Source organism: Balaenoptera borealis (genome assembly GCF_965194805.1).
Source record: "Balaenoptera borealis genome assembly, chromosome: 5".
Lineage (NCBI taxonomy): Eukaryota > Metazoa > Chordata > Mammalia > Artiodactyla > Balaenopteridae > Balaenoptera > Balaenoptera borealis.
Genome location: NC_138862.1, coordinates 96,260,772 through 96,281,752, shown reverse-complemented (window position 1 = coordinate 96,281,752; position 20,981 = coordinate 96,260,772). Strand labels below are relative to the sequence as shown.

The 20,981-nt window shown below is 34.2% G+C and overlaps 1 protein-coding gene across 6 annotated transcripts in view; it reads left to right on the top strand.

Moving 5' to 3' along the window:
- The window catches only part of PRKCI (protein kinase C iota), an 80,575-nt gene that overhangs the window by 46,636 nt on the left and 12,958 nt on the right, over positions 1-20,981 (top strand). For all 6 annotated transcript variants that reach the window (XM_082394059.1, XM_082394060.1, XM_082394056.1 and 3 more), the window contains 6 exons: positions 2,187-2,241; positions 3,302-3,360; positions 12,768-12,944; positions 14,656-14,753; positions 15,504-15,590; positions 17,396-17,531. In XM_082394059.1, coding sequence (XP_082250185.1) covers positions 2,187-2,241; positions 3,302-3,360; positions 12,768-12,944; positions 14,656-14,753; positions 15,504-15,590; positions 17,396-17,531 — 612 coding nt within the window. The remainder of the gene's footprint in view (positions 1-2,186; positions 2,242-3,301; positions 3,361-12,767; positions 12,945-14,655; positions 14,754-15,503; positions 15,591-17,395; positions 17,532-20,981) is intronic.

Below are 20,981 nucleotides of genomic sequence, written 5' to 3'. Positions count from 1 at the left end.
TCTATTTTAAATATGAAATTAAAACAAGTTCATTATAGAAAAAATAGAGAATAAAAATGAATAAAGAAAAATTAAACAAAAACCCCCATGAAATCTACCATCTAAAGCTAATTGTCATTTAGTGTATATTCTTCCAGAAGTATGCAAATTTATATGCATAAACATTTAAAATTTTTCTATAAAGTATAATGAACTTCCATATACCAGTCATCCAGCTCCAACAGTTATCACCTCACGACCAATCTCGTTTCATCTATACCCCACCCATTTAACCTGCCCTCATCCTATATTGTTTTGAAACAAGTTCCAGACGTATTTCAGTATGTACCTCTAAAAGATAAGGAATGTTTTTTTAAAACTAGCTAAAAAATAAATTCCTTATATCAAATATCCATCCAGGCAATGTTTAAAATTTCAGTTGTCACATAAATGTTGTAATTTTGTTTTCATAATTTTCATTGTGATGAATCAGGATCTAAATGAAGTTCATATTTGCAATTGATTGATCATATTTACAGTTGATTGATATGTCTTAGATATTTTTAAGTTTACTGATTCTTCATCTCTCTCTCTTTTTTCCCTTACAATTTAATTATAGAAGAAACTGTGTTGTCATTTAAAGTGATTCAGAATTTTTCTCTTTGCTTCTCCATGGTTATGTTTAAAATGTTCCCCTGTCCTCTTTATTTTCTGTATATTATAGTTGAATGTAGAGGTCTGATTAGATTCTGGTTTTTGTTTTTTTGTGGGTTGTTTTGAGACTATTTCATAGAAGGTGGTGTGTTTATCTATCAGAAGGCATACAATGTTTGGTTATGTCTCGTTCTTTTACATACTTTTTAACAAAAGTGAGGTCGTATGTGTACTATTTTCTAACCCATTTTTCTCACTGAACAATAGATTTTGGTCATCTTTCTATATCTATATCTTCATCATTTTTAGCAAAGTATTTCATATGTCTATACCATAATCTATTTAATCTGTTCCCCATGATTGAACATTTTAGTTGTTTTCTAAATTTTCCTATGAGGAAAATTATAATGAATTTCCTGGTAAATAAATCTTTTTATTTCCTTAAGGATTCAGAAGTAGAATTACTGGTTTAAAGGATATGTGTTTTTAAAAAGATCTGGGTTCGTCTTTCTAAGTTATCTTTTAGAATGATTATACCATGTTTATTCGTAGTAACTTCTTTGGACATTGTGGAAGTAGGTTATTACTGGTGGCTTGTTGGTAGTAGAATTATTTAGCCAGTTCATGTAAGTTTACAAATGGGTTTATAGTTAGGGAGGTAAAAAGCCAATTTTAAGGAACAGCAAAAGGCAAAAAATTGTGAACATAATTTATCCAGGTTACTGTTGATATTCTTGAGTATTCTTAGGCAATGGAATGACTTGTGTGAGTTCATAAATGTAGAAGGAAAGAGGGCAGTGTTAGTGATTATATTGATATTTTAGGATGGTGCTAAACACCTTGAAAAACCCATGAGCTTATTTTTAAGGCAGCCTTAAAAGTATAACTCTATAACTAATGCTGCTTCTCAGGTTTACTCTTTCTTGCTGGTATTCATTAAACTTTGATCCAAAATTAATGAATAAGTAAGATTTTGGTTTGAATTAGCATTATTCCTGAGGTTATTGGCAGTTAGTTTCTTGGAGGTATTTCTTTTCCTTTTTTGGGTCACTGACCCCTTTGAGAATCTTCAGAAAAATGGGAAACCCATAAAATTTTACATATAATTTCAAGAAGTTTATAGACATCTTGAAGTCTATTTCTGGACATCAGCTAAGTAACTCTATACTAAGACTCCTTTTGCCAAAGACTTAAAGTGAGTATGTGGAGCTCAAAGGAAGAATAGGTGGTATAGAGGAGAAATAAATCAGAGTATATAGGAGTTTAATTTGATTTCTAATTGATAGTCTGAAATTAGTTTTGTGTTTTTTCTGTGATCTGTAAAATGTGATAACATTATGTCATTCGTAGGAATGTTGTATGGTTTCACATATAATAAAATTTAAAATAAATTATATATAGTAATGTAATTCTCACTTATTAAGTTATATTCTTTCAAATTTAAATTTTAATATGCTGTGTCTTATCGAAACGATGTTGTTTCTGGATTTATAGAGGTATTGGGATTTAAAAAGATTGCACTAAGTTACTGTATCTTTGGAAATGATTTGTAGGAACCAATGATGCCCATGGACCAGTCATCCATGCACTCAGACCATGCACAGACAGGTAAGAATGACACTGGCACAAACCATTGCTCATTAACAAAGTGTCATTTAAAGACTTCTTTATGTGAATCTTATACGTAAATTTAAAGACATTTATATTCTTCCCAAATAAAAGCTAGGTAACCATATTTTGTTAACATCAGTTGCAGTATTTAACATATGTTTGGCATTTTAAAAAGACAACTATGTAAACTACAACAAATGGCTATTTTCTTTAATTCAGATAAATTTCTTTTGAGACCCCTTTATATTCAGCAAACCTACTTTTTTTCAATAATGAAAATATATACTGATTTTGTGGACCGTATTGACTATATTCAAGTGACCTGTTTTTATTAAAAACTCTATTATGAGATGAAGAAATGATAAAGATACAGAGATGCTGTATAGACAATTCAAAAAAGATCGTGTGAGTTCAAAGGTCTAAAAAAAAACCAAATGTCTAGTAGATACAAAACCTTAAATATGTCTCTGGGAAATTTGGAGAGCAATTAAATGGGACAGAGCAGCCTGATCTGGGATGAATCAAGAAAAAGAAAACAAGGGAGTTTTTCTGGAAGGAGAGAATGTAGTATCTTGTTCATGGAAGAAGCTGGTTGTATGAAATGTAGGCCTTTTTTTTTTTTTTTTTTTTGACCCAAGTAGCTTTAAGGAATAGAAGCCTGGAGTCCAATCGAGTCCAAACTAGAGACCCTCTATCTCTATGCCTCAGTCATACTAATATAATTAAATAGGGTTTATAGAGTCACCCTTTTGGAAGGAATTGATTAATTTGTAAAGAAGAGAAATATTTTTTTAAATAGCAAAAGTATTTGTTAAAATCAGTACTTGGCTATTGATTGGTTCCTCCTCTCTTTACCATCATTAAAGATTAGAATTTAACTGGTATTTATGTATAATTTGTTATTAGTAGGACAGATACTCAATTTTAAATGATGAACACTTATTCAGAAATAAAAACTAAGAAAAATCAAATCAAGAGAAAATTTTAAGTGTAACTCAGTTAATGTATACTATGTTTTTCTCTTTTTTTTTTTTAATGTTTGGGATTGGTTTTTTAGTAATTCCATATAATCCTTCAAGTCATGAGAGTTTGGACCAAGTTGGTGAAGAAAAGGAGGTAAGATAATTAATTAGTCTTATGGTACATTATGTCATCAACTTTTTAATGTGACAGTTTAAAAATATGACAAATTGACTTGCTTCAATTTTAGATCATAATTTTGTAGGGATGATTTTTAGTGATTCTAGAGTTTTATTCTGAGTTAATTCAATAATTAAATTGCTAAAATCATTTAAATTAAGAAATAATCTGGCGGGATAACTTATATTCATTTTAAGATAGCATAATCTAAAAATTATAATGTATTTAAGAATGGCATTTAGAATACTTGGTAGTATTGTTTAAAATATAGATCCTTCCATTTTATGGGCTAATTGTTTATTTAAAATATAAATGATTAAGCATCTTAACTGCCCATTTTTTTCTGACTATTAAACATTTTATCAGCTTTTAAAACAGTTTAATTAAAACGATAACCAATTTTTTGAAAAAAGCTTATAGTAAAAAAGATTTATCATGCCTCACACCTTCCACTCTCACTTTGACTTCTGAGAGGCAACCCCTTTTAATCATTTCTAGTTGTGTCCACAATGTTTATACCTCTCTTTTTCAATTTTTCAACTTTATATATTTCTAACCATGAAAGGTTTAAACTAGTATACTACCCCCCCTCCCCCGGCCTTTTCTCTTCTCTTTCCAATGTTTGATAGGTGTATTATATTTTACTCTGGGTAACCTTTTTATTACGGAAAATTTCAAACATCAATAAAAGTAAACAGAATACTATTCCAAGCTCCTGTGTCCATTACCCAGTTAAAACAATTGTCCGTACATGTTTTGTCTACCAGCTTCCCTCACTCCTGTACTGTTTTGAAGCACATCTGTTGGTTACCTATTTAATCTCCTATCTCAGTTTCTTATTCCATCGATTTAGTCAATACCTTGACTCTCCTTTACCCATCCTTTCTCTTTCTTCCAGCTTTCCTCTTTTAGCTACATACTTACTTTTATGCTGCCAAGGTTATTAACATTCATAATCTGTCCTGCAAGTGTAACCACATCTTTCATATTTTGTTCATTGGTTGACAATGAGTCATCCAAAGGAGGAAATTCTTAATAATAAGGAACAAATTCTCTGTTCTTCTGGCACCATGAGTTGGTAAAGTTTCCTTTTGTTTGATCCTTGATGTTATTTTATAGCTCTTTGTTCTTTTTTGGAATTTCTCGTTGCCTTAAATATTATTTATTGGTTTGGTTGTTTACCAAAGACTCATTTGGTTTTATTTTCAAGACTTTTAATACATTTAAAAATTGAAGAATAATATACAGCAAAGTGCACAAATCATGAGTATATATCTGGGTCAATTTTCACAGAGTGGACACTACATAATGACCACCCAGATGAATAAGTAGGACCTACTACACATCCCAGGGGCCCACCTTGTGCCTTCTCCCAGTCACTGACATTCCCTCCTCCCTTCAAGTAACCACAGTCTTAACACCACAGATCAGTTCTGCTCTTTTCCCCAAGCTTTTTATAAATGGAGTCACACAGTATCTTTTGTGTCTGGCTTCTTTTGTTCAGTATTGTGTTTGTGAGGTTCAGCCATGTTTTATATAGCAGTATATCATTTATTTTCACTGTTGTTTCAATTTATCTATTCTGTTGACTTCCCCCCCTGGATTGGGATTATTATGATATGCTGCTATGAACATTCTTGTAAATGTAGTTTGGTGCACATATTTAAGCATTTCTGTTAGGTACATAACTAGGAGTGGAATTCCTGAGTCTTGTGTACATTAGTAAATAATGCCAAGCAGTTTCCCAAAGTACTTGTAGCAATTTATACTTTCACCAACAATGTGTGAGAGTTTGATTTGCTCCACATCCTTATCAACACGTTGTATAGTGTGTCTTTTAAATTTTAGCCAACCTGTTGAATGTTGTAGTTTTTATGTGCATTTCTCTGCTGCATACCTTTTCATGTATTTATTGAACATTTGGATATAATTTTTAGTTAAGTGTCTGTTTATATCTCTTTAAAAAAAGTGAGTGGTCTGCTTTGTTGTAACGATTTGTAGGAGTTTTTGGTATGTTCTCAACATTAAGCTTTTATCAGTTATATATTGCAAATAGATTCTGCCACTCAATAGCTTGTATTTTCACTCCGTTAATGGTATCATTGATGAACAGATGTTCTTGATTTTTTTCTTTTTAACATCTTTATTGGAGTAAAATTGCTTTACAATGTTGTGTTAGTTTCTGCTGTGTAACAAAGTGATTCAGCTATATGCATACATATGTCCCCATATCCCCTCCCTCTTGAGCCTCCCTCCCACCCTCTCTATCCCACCCCTCTAGGTGGTCACAAAGCACCGGGCTGATCTCCCTGTGCTATGCAGCTGCTTCCCACTAGCTATCTGTTTTACATTTGGTAGTGTCTATATGTCAATGCCACTCTCTCACTTCGTCCCAGCTTACCCTTCCCCCTCCCCATGTCCTCAAGTCCATTCTCTACGTCTGCGTCTTTATTCCTGTCCTGCCCCTAGGTTCATCAGAACCATTTTTTTTTAGATTCCATATATATGTGTTAGCATATGGTATTTGTTTTTCTCTTTCTGACTTACTTTACTCTGTATGACAGACTCTAGGTCCATCCGCCTCACTACAAATAACTCAATTTCATTTCTTTTTATGGCTGAGTAATATTCCATTGTATATATGTGCCACATCTTCTTTATCCATTCATCTGTCGATGGACACTTAGGTTGCATCCATGACCTGGCTATTGTAAATAGTGCTGCAATGAACATTGTGGAACATGACTCTTTTTGAATTATGGTTTTCTCAGGGTATATGCCCAGTAGTGGGATTGCTGGGTCATATGGTAGTTCTATTTTTAGTTTTTTAAGGAACCTCCACACTGTTCTCCATAGTGGCTGTATCAGTTTACATTCCCACCAGCAGTGCAAGCAGGTTCCCTTTCTCCACACCCTCTCCAACATTTATTGTTTGTAGATTTTTTGATGATGGCCATTCTGACTGGTGTGAGGTGATACCTCATTGTAGTTTTTATTTGCATTTCTCTAATGATTAGTGATGTTGAGCATCCTTTCATGTGTTTGTTGGCAATCTGTATATCTTCTTTGGAGAAATGTCTGTTTAAGTCTTCTGCCCATTTTTGGATTGGGTTGTTTGTTTTTTTGATATTGAGCTGCATGAGCTGCTTGTATATTTTGGAGATTAATCCTTTGTCAGTTGCTTCGTTTGCAAATATTTTCTCCCATTCTGAGGGCTGTCTACATGTGTCTGTTCTTTTTTGGGTAGAGATTTTGGGGCCTGTTTAAGAAATCTCTGTCTTTTCCAAGATTATTGAAGACATTGAAAAGACTATACTTTCCTCCATTATTCTGCAGAGGTATCTTTTCATCAATTATATGCCCATTACATGGTCTATTTCTGGATTCTTTTTTATTTTCCATCATTTATTTATTCTTATCCTGATATCATGCTGTCATTATTATAGGTTTATAATAAGTCTTTTATATCTAGTAAAGTTCTACTTTGTTCTGGGAATTATCTTGGCTACTCTTATTAGCTTTTTGAATTTCCATGTAAATTTTAGAATTAGCTCACTAGTTTCCATAGAATCAAGGAAATAAACCAAACCTGTTGATCAATTTCAGGAAAAGTGATATCTACAATATTAAGTCCTCGGTCATGACTTGTTCTTCCATTGACTTAGGTCTTCTTTCATTTCTGTCAGTGTTTGATAGTTTTCAAAGTTCTTGCACTAGAGGTATTGGAGGTAAATGGTATTCTTTTAAAATTTAATTGTCTGTTTAATATTGTTATATGGAAACAAGGTTTTTTCCCTAAATTGCCTTGTATCCTGAGACCTTGCTAAATTCACTTATTAATTCTAATAGCTATCTAAAGATACTCTTAGATTTTCTACATATATGATCATCTTATCTTGAATAACAGTTTCATTTCTTCCTTTTCCAATCTTATAGATTTTATTCAGTTTTCTTACCTTATTGAGTTAGCAAGGACCTCTATAAATGGCCAAAATGATGTTGAAAAGAAGTGACAATCAGATATTATTGTCTTGTTCTGCATCTCAGAGGGAAATCTTCCAATATCTTATCATTAAGTTTGATGCTTGCTATAGGTTTTTATTCTGTAGATACCCGTATCAGAATGAGGGAGTTTGTCTCTATTCCTAGTTTGCTAAGATTTTTGTTTTCATCTTGAAAAGATGTTGAATTTTATCAACAACATTTTATGGCATTTGTGGAGTTGATCATGTGTAAATTTCAGTAAATTTCTTTCTTTTTTTTTTTTTAAATAAATTTATTTATTTATTTATTTTGGCCGTGTTGGGTCTTTGTTGCTGCATGCGGGCTTTCTCTGGTTGCAGCAGGCGGGGGCTACTCTTCGTTGCTGTGTGCGAGCTTCTCATTGCAGTGGCTTCTCTTATTGCGGAGCATGGGCTCTAGGTGCGCGGGCTTCAGTAGTTGTGGTGCACGGCCTTAGTTGCTCCGCAGCATGTGGGATCTTCCCCGACCAGGGCTCGAACCTGTATCTCCTGCATTGGCAGGTGGATTCTTAACCACTGCGCCACCAGGGAAGCCCAATTTCAGTAAATTTCAAATGTCAAGCCTGTTTTTCATTTCTGGAATAAACTCCCTGTGTCATGATGTATAATTCTCTTTGTATATTGGTAGATCTGATTCGCCAATATTTATTTTAGATTTTTGAAAAAATTATTAACAAGAATCATTGACCTGTAATTTTCCCTTTTTGTATTGGATTGTGAAGTTTTGGTATCAAAATAATACTGGGCTCATAAAATGATTTTGGAATTTTTCCTATTCCCAAGGAGAATTCTTATAAGATTGACATTATTTCTTTCTTACATTTTTGGAAGAATTCACCAGAAAAGCACTCTGGGCCTGGAGGGCTTTTTTGGTTTGTTTTTTTTGTTTGTTTGTTTCGTGGGAAGGATTTCATTCTAGGTTCTATTTCTGAATAGATCTAGGGCAATTTAACTTCTCTGTTTCCTCTTGTGTTATTCCTTGGAATTTGTCTAACCTAAATTTTCAAATTTATTGACACAAAGTTGTTAATTGCTGAGAGTATGAAATGATATCCTTTTTTACTCCTGATAAAAAGTTACTGTGCGTTCCCTTTTTCTTCATCAGTTTTGCCAAGGAGATGTCAATTTATTAGTCTTTTTGAAGAACTAACTTTTGGCTCTTTGTTGAATGCTTATATCCTATTCTATTGCATTGATTTCTCTTCTCATTATTTCCTTATGCTTTTTTGTCATTCACTGTTTTTTGTTTTTTTTTTTGTTTATTTACTTATTTATGGCTGTGTTGGGTCTTCGTTTCTGTGCAAGGGCTTTCTCTAGTTGTGGCAAGCGGGGGCCACTCTTCATCGCGGTGCACGGGCCTCTCATTATCGCGGCCTCTCTTGTTGCGGAGCACAGGCTCCAGACGCGCAGGCTCAGTAATTGTGGCTCACGGGCCTAGCCGCTCCGTGGCATGTGGGATCTTCCCAGACCAGGGCTCGAACCCGCGTCCCCTGCATTAGCAGGCAGATTCTCAACCACTGCGCCACCAGGGAAGCCATCATTCACTGTTTTTAATACATTCTTTTTTTAATATTTTTTTTCCATTATGGTTTATCACAGGGTATTGAATATAGTTCCCTGTGCTATACATTAGGGCCTTGTTGTTTATCCATTCTAAATGTAATAGTTTGCATCTGCTAATCCCAAATTCCCGGTCCATCCCTCCCTCACCCCCCCTCCCACCCCCAGCAAACACAAATCGGTTCTCTATGTCTATGAGTCTGTTTCTGTTTTGTAGATAGGTTCATTTATGCCATATTTTAGATTCCACATATAAGTGATATCATATGGAATTTGTCTTTCGCTTTCTGACTTACTTAGTATGATAATCTCTAGTTGCATCCATGTTGCTGCAAATGGCATTATTTCATTCTCTTTTTTTTTTATGGCTGGGTAGTATTCTATGGTATATATGTACCACATCTTCTTTATTCGTTCACCTGTTGATGGACATTTAGGTTGTTTCCATGTTTTGGCTATTGTGAACAGTGCTGCTATGAACATAGTGGTGCATGTATCTTTTTGAATTATAGTTTTGTCCAGTTTTGTCTTTTTGAATTATAGGTTTGGTATATTCCTAGGAGTGGGACTGCTGGATTATATGGTAATTCTATTTTTAGTTTTCTGAGGAACTTCCATACAGTTTTCCTAGTGGCTGTACCAACTTACATTCCCACCAACAGTGTAGGACAGTTCCATTTTCTCCACACCCTCTCCAGCATTTGTTGTTTGTAGACTTTTTAATGATGGCCATTCTGACTGGTGTGAGGTGGTATTTCATTGTGGTTTTGAATTGCATTTCTCTAATAATTAGTGATGTTGAGCATCTTTTCATTTGCCTACTGGCCATCTGTGTCATTCACTTTTAAATATATCTTAATCTGTATTATGATTTCTTCTTTGATCCATGTATTATTTTAAAGTATTGATATACTAATTAATTTTCAAATATGTGGGAATTTTTTTTTTATTGTATTGAATAGATTAATTCTGCTGCAGGTCAGAGAATGTATTCTATTCTGTGTGATTTCAGTCTTTTGAACTTTTTTGAAACTTGCTTGAAGACCAAGCACACAGGCATTGGTGAATGTTCCATATGTATTTTTGAATATAATATATTCTGTAGTTGTTGGGTGCAGTATTCTATACAGATCAATTAAGTCAAGAGTAGTAACAGTGTTATTCAGTCTTCTGTTACCTCACTGACTGCATGTTCTTTCCCTACAAACAGGTTTCATTTAGAATTTACCTGTCCCTTTTAGTTTTGTTAGTTTTTGCTTTACATATTTTGAGGCTATGTTATTGAGTACATGTAGATTTAGAATCATAATATCTTACATTGGATTAATGCTTTTTCATAAAGAAATACCCCTCTCTATTTGTAGTAATGCTTCCTTGCCTAAAGTCCTTATGTTAAGTAATTGCTGTGTAACAAATTACCTTAAAATTTAGTGGCTTAAAACAACAAAATTTATTATGTCATAATTTCTGTTGGTCAGAAATCCAGGTTCTTGTCTCAGAGTCCCTTAGAGGCTGCAATCATTGTGCTGACAAAGACTGCTGTCGTCTCAAGGCTCAACTGAGGAAGAAACTGCTTCCATACTTACTCACCTCATTGTTGGCAGGATTCAGTTCCTTGCCATGTGGCCTCTCCATAGGGCAGCTCACAGCAAGGTAGTTTGCTTCATCAGAGCAAGCAAGCGATAAGATCCAGAGATTGAATGCCAGCAAAACAGACCTCACAGTCTTTTGTAACCTAGTCTCAGAAGTGCCATCCCTTCATTTTTGCCATATTTTTTTCATCAGAAGCAAATCATTAGGTCCAGCCTATACTCGAGGGGATTACACAAAGGCATGAATACTAGGAGGTGGGGATCACTGGGGTCCTCGTAGAAGTCAGCCTACCACAGTTGGCTACAGCTACTTTGTCTCATGTTACTTTAGCTACAGCTCTCTTTTGGTTAGTGATTACATGGTATATAGTTTCTTACCCTTTTACTTTGAACCTTTCTGTACACATATATACCTTATTAACATCATAGAATTGGACTTCCCCCTGTGGTTTGATAGTCCTTAGCTGTAGTATTTAGTGTGTTCTAATATTTATGTATTGTTACATTTAATGTAAGTATATTTAAACTAACAACTTATTTGTATTTAAATCTACCAATTTACTATGTTTTCTGTATCATCTATTTATGTTACTTTTCTAGCCTTCTTTGGGTTATTTATTTATTTTTTCTCACCTCTTTTAGCTTGTTTCACATTCTTTTGCTTTTTTATTACTGGTTGTTCTAGAGATTGCATCTTATACCCTTAACTTATTTAAATTCAATACAAATTATTAATAATACTTTTTACCATTTTCCAGGATATGCAAGGACCTTAGAACACTTTAAATTCGCTCATGCTCCCTTCCTGTCTTTACTGATATTTTTGTCATATTTTAAAATTCTGTATGTGTGTGTTAGTGTTTTTAAACAGTCAATCCTTATTTAGGTTTATCCACATTTTATTTTTTGTTCTGCTTTTGTTCCTGTGTGTCTGCCTTCCATATGAGATCATCTTTCTTCTTCTTGAAGAACTCAATATTTCCTTGAGTGAGAACCAACTAGTGACGGATTTCCTTAGTTTTTGTTTGTCTGAAAATGTATTTATTTCATTTTCATTTTGAAGGCTATTTTTACAGGCTATAGGATTGTAGATCAGCAAGGGGGGGAGGGGGTAGGCCATTTAAAAGGTGACATTCCACTGTTTTCTGGCTTCTGTCATTTCATTCAGCCTTATTATTGTTTATGTGAAGGAACTGTGCTTTCATTCCATTTGATTCTCTTTTATAGCTTCCAGTTAACCATATTTAAAGTCTATACATTGCTTTATCTTTTTACCATTTTCTGCTTTCTTAACCTGCCCTAATCTGGTTTCTTTCACTCCTTTTTATTTATTCTTGTTACCAAGTCAGATTATTATTTCTAAATTTTCTTTTGGATAATCATCCTCCTTCAGTTTTCGTAATACTTTTTTTTTCCTGTTTTGTGCTTACTAGTTTATCTTTCTGAAAATTTGCTCCTTGCTTTTGCTGATACTCTTCACTTCAGAAAATTCATACTTAATTCTCATGGGTATATCTGTTGGTTGTATGCTGGGAATTTTGCAGGCATCTACTAAAAGATTATCTTTAGTCTTCTCTGTAAATTTCCAGAAGCCTAAGTTTCTACTTGTGAATGAATTACAGGGCTGACTTTGTCATTCCACAGGAGTCTTGGTATTGTGTAGAAAAGAATGTTTTACATTAGCTGAACTGCCTCATGCTTGTTTTCTGCCTGTAGCTTAACTCAGATTTCATACATTAAGCTTCTGGCAGACTCTTTCATCTTGATGTCCCATTGTAACTTCTAACTTCAGTATGAAAAATCGAGCTCATTATCTCATCAACTCTGTCAGTTGTGCCGTGTGCTCTCACTTTATTTTTCTATCAGTGGCACCTCCAGTCTCCCAGTCACCAAAGTTAGTGTCATTTTTTTATTCATGTGTCTCCACTGCCTCCATACCCCAAAGTTATCAGATTCTAAGACATCCTTTAATGTTTCTCAGATTTCAACTCCTTCTCCTTTCCTAACACCACCCCTCTGACCTCAACTCATGAATTCATCCTACCTCTTGAGTAGTTAGATTATATCATTTGGAATGATGTAAAAAACTAATTAAGAACTTAAATCAGAAAATATTTAAAAATCTTATAGGTATAACTAGGTGTTAGAAGTATATTGTGTTATGCAAAATACTTCAGGTATAACTGTTTGCTATAAATGTTCTCAACAGGCAATGAACACCAGGGAAAGTGGCAAAGCTTCATCCAGTTTAGGTCTTCAGGATTTTGATTTGCTACGGGTAATAGGAAGAGGAAGTTATGCCAAAGTACTATTGGTGCGATTAAAAAAAACAGATCGTATTTATGCAATGAAAGTTGTGAAAAAAGAGCTTGTCAATGATGATGAGGTAAGCACAATGATGTTTTATTACCTCTAAACTGTTAAGTTGGCTTAAGTGTACTATTTCAGAAAAAGACCTCAATGTTTATGCCTTATTATTTCAGCCTACTTTTCTAAATACATGCTTCAAACAGATTATTTAAGGTATATTTAAAGTTATCTGATGGGGACTTCCCTGGTGGCGCAGTGGTTAAGAATCCGCCTGCCAGTGCAGGGGACATGGGTTCGATCCCTGGTCTGAGAAGATCCCATATCCCGCGGAGCAACTAAGCCCATGCACCACAACTACTGAGCCTGCACTCTAGAGCCTGTGAGCCACAACTACATACAGATGTAACAGTTGTAAATAACCTCAAGAGCATAGATAACGGTTACATGTAATAAAATAATTAGTTTTGAGTATTTATCACACTTATTTTCAATATAACTAATTGTAAGTTTGTAGAAGTGTTAATAATGGTTGTTTCAGAGAGGAAAACATAGGAAGAACACGCTTTGACATAAATCACAGCAAGATCTTTTTTGATCCACCTCCTAGAGTAATGGAAATCAAAACAAAAATAAACAAATGGGACCTAATGAAACTTAAAAGCTTTTGCACAGCAAAGGAAACTATAAACAAGACGAAAAGTCAACCCTCAGAATGGGAGAAAATATTTGCAAACGAAGCAACTGACAAGGGATTAATCTCCAAAATATATATACAGCTCATGTAGCTCAATATTAAAAAAACAAGCAACTAATCCAAAAATGGGCAGAAGACCTAAATAGACATTTCTCCAAAGAAGACATACAAATGGCCAAGAGGCACATGAAAAGCTCCTCAACATCACTAATTATTAGAGAAATGCAAATCAAAACTACAATAAGATATCACCTCACACCAGTTAGAATGGGCATCATCAGAAAATCTACAAACAACAAATGCTGGAGAGGATGTGGAGAAAAGGGAATCCTCTTACACTGTTGGTGGGAATGTAAATTGACACAGCCACTATGGAGAACAGTATGGAGGTTCCTTAAAAAACTAAAAATAGAATTACCATATGACCCAGCAATCCCACTCCTGGCCATATATCCGGACAAAACTGTAATTCATAAAGATACATGCACCCCTATATTCATAGCAGCACTATTCACAATAGCCAAGACATGGAAACAACCTAACTGTCCATCAACAGATGAATGGATAAGGAAGATGTAGTACATATATACAATGGACTATTACTGAGCCACAACTACTGAGCCCACACGCCACAACTCCTGAAGCCTGCGTGCCTAGAGCCCGTGCTCCGCAACAAGAGAAGCCACGACAATGAGAAGCCCGTGCACCACAACGAAGAGTAGCCCCTGCTCACCACAACTCTAGAAAGCCTGCGTGCAGCAATGAAGACCCAACACAGCCAGATAAATAAATAAATAAAGTTATCTGATGATTATTAGATTTTTTAAAAATAAAAATCAAACCATATTATTATCAAGGTCAAGTACTTGAGCTTTGTAAAATTTTCTAGACTGTTGCATAATATCGAAAGATTTACTGGCAGTATTTTCTCTTTGTATATAAATTACTATTTCATGATTATCAATGCTTTTGATATTTAGCCTAGTTAGTTAATAACTGCATTTATGGTAATAGAATTACTAAGAACAAATTTATCATAGTTTTGATGATATCATTTCAGTTTGACATAGATTTCTTTTGTATTTTAAAATAGGATATTGACTGGGTACAGACAGAGAAGCATGTTTTTGAGCAGGCATCTAATCACCCTTTTCTTGTTGGGCTGCATTCTTGCTTCCAGACAGAAAGCAGGTAAGATTGAAAGATAATGGAATGATACCTGGGTGTTACACATTTTGGTATATTACACAATAAGAACCCTTTCTACAGTAATTCCTAAAGTGGAAGTCACATGGAGACAGACACAACAGTACTATGCTTGTAATTTCCTGCTACTCATACTCCAACCAGTGATATCAATTTGACATTGGATCAGCATTAGGAAATTACCTGCTTTAGGCGAAAAAAAAAAAAAAAATAGCCAGGTCATAATTATGGCAGTAGAATCCCACCTTTTAAATATCACCAAGATTCTAGTTTTAGGACTTAAATGTTCCTAGAGTTTGATTAGGGGGATAGATTCTAACTTCTTTTGCCTTAAGTGACAGTTGAAAATGACTTACACATTGCACATTCTAAAATTGGGGTGGGAGTGAGAGCTCTGGATTGCAAATGGTACTGTTGGCTTGGCCACAAAGTTCATTCGGGTTTTTTATAAGATCTTATGGAAAAACCCAAACGAACTTTTTGGCCAACTCAATACTTTAGAATAGAAGTAGCAGGTTACAAATTATCTTTCTGATTTACTTTCTTGTACCTTCTGTGATTAAACAGCTTTCTACCCCAATCACCCTTTGTTTCCACCAAATTCCTGGAATTTTTGTTAAGGGTGAATCATGTAGAATGCTCTCTATGCTGTGACTGGTCTCTATAGTTTTAAAATGCAAAGTTACACCACCTTATTTTGGATCTTGGTTTCGTGTGTTCTCTCCTGTTTTTTAGATTGTTCTTTGTCATAGAGTATGTTAATGGAGGAGATCTAATGTTTCATATGCAGCGACAAAGAAAACTTCCTGAAGAACATGCCAGGTAAGTTTTTTGTTTATTGTTTGCTTGTGTTGAAGTTTGGCGGGAGAAGCTATGGGACTTTTTATATGCCAGTGATTGAAAACAGTAGATAAATCATTTATTTTGATACGAGCTAATTCTTTATAAGTCATGTAAAGGCTAAGCTAAAAGTTAAATTATATTATAATGTGATATATATTACATATATAATAATATAATTATAAGCAATTGAGAAGTACAAACAATGTTAAAGTGGATACCTTTAGTCTACGAAACTCAATTATTTTCAAATATTTTATCTATTCAGTATCAGCCACTAAAATAATTAATGAAATTATAAACACTTATTAATCTTATCAAGTTTGCAGTGATCACTGACAGTTTTTCATTAGAAGATTATTGTTCATATATACTTGAGAGTAATAAAACAATTCCTCTTAACCTATTATGTAATCGACTGTTCTTCCATAATTATAATTTCTTAATTGTTCTGCCTTTGGCTTTCCCCCCTCTGATCCCATCATTTATTTGTTTAGTGCCCTTAATTTGATATTCTTTTACAGGATTGTAAATTGTTGGAGGACATAGGTGGGGAAGGATCATGGCCTTGGATAAGAAGTTTAATACATGAGTGCCATGTTTTGTTTTGTTTTTTACACATAATTAGCAGTAATTCTACCCTTTTGCACTTCACAAGAGTAATGCCAAAATGAAGCATGTGAGTTTGTATATGTATGTAACAAAGATTAGAGATTCATTTTAAAAGAAAACTTATTTAGTGGAAATCTTGCAATTCATTGATATTTCTTGTCAAAAAGAGATAATAGCTTTCAATTTTATAAGAAGGTATAAAGTATATTAATCTGTCTCGGGGCCAAACTGCTGTTGTTGTTGTTGTTTAATTTACTGTATGTTCATTATTTATTTAGGCTTTAGCAAATGGTCACCCTTCATGGCAAAGCCACAGATGATATTTTGAATTGTGAATATAGCTGGTATTTGTTCCTTGTTTGTTCAGCTTGACCTGGGGAAAATAGTCTTGTTTTTATTGTATTAAAGTGCCTGTTCTGGTTTCATATCATCTTTGCTTTTCTAGGAACCAGAGTATAGGATAAGAGCTCAAGTTCCCTATTCCTAGAATTAAGTATCTGGAAGGTGTGTATTATGTACCTCCAAACATGATCATGATAACATTCACCAAAGCAGCCAAAAACCAGCTAGGGCGTTTCATTTTCATTATTCAGGTCAAAAATTCTGCTTACCACCAATGAGTTGGTGGCAGTTTTGAAAAGTTCTTTCTGTTGTAGAATAATTTCTTTTAATTCCTTTTCTAGAATTTTGGTATGGATTTTATGGTTTGAGTGGTCAACTTTCAGTGTTCTTTCTATTTTAGACCAATCAGTGGTTCTTAGCATTTTGGGAGGTCACTGATCCCTTAGAGAAGTGATGAAAGCTATGGAAACTCTGTAGAAGGTGTCTCTGTACATACAACTTTGCGTCCAGTTGTAGGAGTGTGGACTTTCTGAAGTCCATCCAAGGGCCCAGGTTAAGAACCCCTGCTTGAGACTTTCAAATTAAACCTTATGAAAAGCATGGGTTTAATTTAGACTGGAACTTTATAATTGTGTTTAGGGCTCAGCTATCTTAAAGTGGCACTTCAGTTTGTGTTTTGGTTTTGTTCCTAAAAACATTGAGAGAAAAAAATCTTTTGCCATGATTTTGATGTTCTGGTTTGCAGATGGGAGTAGGATTTAAATACCTTTCTGTAGGCACTTACCACAGTTTAAAAATTTGAATCAAATGAGTAATTTTTCATTTTATTTTAGATTTTACTCTGCAGAAATCAGTCTAGCATTAAATTATCTTCATGAACGGGGGATAATTTATAGAGATTTGAAATTGGACAACGTGTTGCTGGACTCTGAAGGACACATTAAACTCACTGACTATGGCATGTGTAAGGTGAGGGGAAATTTCTAGTTATTCAGAAGATCTCAGCAGCTCAGGAAATTGTTTCAGTCAAATTACATTTAATGATGGGGAAATAAGTGCTACTTTGTGCTAGAATTCCAAAAAGTATCCTAAACAAAGACAAATGTACTGATTTCCTAGCCATTTACAAAATTCCATATTTTCTGTGAGCGTTATATGTGCTATAAGAGTTAAGTTCTTTTTATTGTCTGTAATTTTTTGTCTTGAAAGTTGTGACACTATTGAAGAAAATTTGGAGGTAAAAACTGTCTACAAACCCACAACTTTAAAACAACTGCTTGCATATCACCTTCCAGTTTTTGTCATTTAATTGTGACTCTTAATGATGCACTCAAGATTTTCCTAGGAAATCTAACATTTTCTATATATATTTAAATTTAAATATCTGACATAAAATTCAGTAAAGCAAAATAAGAATTTTAGTTACTCTCAGGACATGTCCTTTATTTCTTGGTGTTTTATTCTTTTTGTAACAATGTTTCATTTACGGGTCCAATCTTTTTCCAGGAAATATGTAGGGGGCTACTCTCCTTGTCAAAATAGCTGGGACCAAATTATCTTCACACAGTGAATTCGGCAACAAGCATGTGAATGTGTTAATTGCCTTTCCCCATTCACCTGAGGGAAGTGCCTCCAGAGCCTGGTTCTTTTTATTGAAAGAAATTTGGGCATCCTGTTTTGCCTGGAAGATATTATTAGAGAAAAATCACTTGATCTTTTTGTTACTCTTAATGAAAAATAATAGTGGTTTGTTATATATTCCCATTCTTTCCAGAGATCCTCAATCAAGTTAATCATGATCTTTGATAAATCTGAGAGGTTTTATTCAGTAGTTCTTTAAATTGGTTGTCTTGCTTACCTCCTTTTCTGCCTCCTCCAGGAGCTATTTGGTGTTATTAGTAGGAAATGACACCAGGATTGGAACTTGTGTTCAGAGACTTAACCAACAGTACTTTGTCTCTTTTCCAACTAACATATTTACGCCTGATGTTAAACCTTATGGGAAATAAATCCCCTGGAAATTTGAATGTTCTTATCTTATGACTTAACATCAGTATTTAAACTTACCTAATGTCTGACCTTCGGCATATATTGGATAAATTTCTTTTCCTTATAATTATTCTTTGGTAAATATAAATCATTCAAATTTTTTTTCATAGTTTCTCCAGAAATATTTTCTTTAGGTTTAATTAATTTAATTTCTTCAGTTTCTCACTAGATACTTTTATATAAAGAATGCAGGGACTTCCCTGGTGGTCCAGCGGTTAAGACTCTGCTCTCTCCCAGTGGAGGGCGTCCGGGTTTGATCCCTGGTCAGGGAACTAGGTCCCGCATGCCACAACTGAAGATCACGTACTCGGCAATGAAGATCCTGCGTCGCCTAAATAAATAAATATTAAAAAAAAAAAAAAAAGAGGGATTTCCCTGGCGTTCCAGTGGTTAAGACTTCGCCTTCCAATGCAGGGGGTGCAGGTTTGATCCCTGATCGGGGAGCTAAGGTCCCACATGCCTTGTGGCCAAAATACCAAAACATAAAACAGAAGCAATATTGTAACAAATTCAATAAAGACTTTTAAAAATGTATTAAAAAGTTTAAAAAGAATGCAGAGAATAGTAATGACTGGAGGCATATGAAAACTGCAATTAACATCTTCAGAGTTATGTTTGGAATATTTTATGAACATTGTTTTTTTTTATTGACTGAAAAACCAGCTATTTTGTGAATTGATGTGCCTTTAACTATTTTTTATCAGCAGGGGGTGTTATAATAATATCTATGTTATGCTGTAAATAATTTAGCTGATATGTTCAGATATCCAGTCAAAAGGTGAATGATTTAGTATAGTTCTTTTACAAGTTAACAGACTGCATCCCTTGCCTCTGAGTCTTACCCTGAAAGTGCATGTCACTCACCATGAGACTGTATGTCAAGCCATTGCCCATAATACAAAACAACTTAAATCACATTCATATTTCTTTGTACAGGCATATCTCGTTTTACTGTGCTTCACAGATATTGCGTTTTCTACAAGTTGATGTTTTGTGGCAACCCTGTGTTGTCAGATGATGGTTAGCATTTTTTTTTAATATTTATTTATTTATTATTTTTTTATTTTTGGCTGCATTGAGTCCCAGAATCTTTTGCTGCAGTGCGCAGGCTTCTCTCTAGTTGTGGCGCATGGGCTCCAGAGCATGCGGGCTCAGTAGTTGCAGTGTGCAGGCTTAGTTGCCCTGCGGCATATGGGATCTTAGTTCCCTGACCAGGGATCGAACCCGCATCCCCTGCGTTGGAAGGCAGATTCTTAACCACTGGAGCACCAGGGGAAGTCCTTGTTAGCATTTTTTAGCAATAAAGTTTTTTTTTAATTTTTATTGAAATATAGTTGATTTACAATGTTGTGTTTAAAGTATTTTTTATTTAAGGTATTCACTTTGTTTTTTAGACATAATGCTTTTGCACACTTAATAGATTACAGTGTACTGTAAACATAATTTTTATATGCACTGGGAAACCAAAAATATTCATGTGACTCAATTTATTGTGATGTCATAAATGGGGGTCTGAAAGCAAACTACAGTATCTCCATGTATGCCTGTATACAAAAATAACATATATATCCCTGTTAGAGATCTTTAAAAAATCCCTGGAGTCACAACATATATTACTAAATAATTCTTCTAGATGTTTGTGTTAGTGTTATATATAATAGTGTAAAATTTGAAGACAAATACATACATCATGCCCAGAATATCTCTGTAGGAACACATAAGAACCTCATGACAGTGGTTGTCCCTAGGGAGCTGGAACTGGATGCGTCAGGGACCAGAATGGGAGGAAGGCTTGATTTTTAGTGTATATCTTCCCCCCCAACCTTTTTGTTTGGATTTTCATACCATGTAATTTAACAATAGGGTAATGGTTAGATTCTAGGTACATATGTTGAATTGGATTTGTAGTTATTAATAATAGGAAGTCTGTAATTACATGGGAAATTACATAGCTATAAAGTAAAAAAAGCAGATGCTTAGTTGTATATTTAATATTATTCAGCTTGTATTTAGACTATCTTTTTATTATTTTTAGTTTTAATTGAGGTATGGTTGATTTATAGTATTATATAAGTTTCAGATGTACAACATAGTGATTTATGGTTTTTAAAGATTGTAGTCCATTTATAGTTATTATAAAATTGGACTATATTCCCTGTGCTGTACAATATACCCTTGTGGCTTATTTATTTTATACATAGTAGTTTGTGCCTCTTAATCTCCTACCTCTATTTTGTCCCTTCCTTCTCCCTCTCCCTCTCCCCACTGGTAGCCACTAGTTTATTCTCTATATCTGTGAGTCTGTTTTTGTTGTTGTTACTATATTCACTTGTTTGTTTTATTTTTTAAATTCCACATATAAGTGATAGC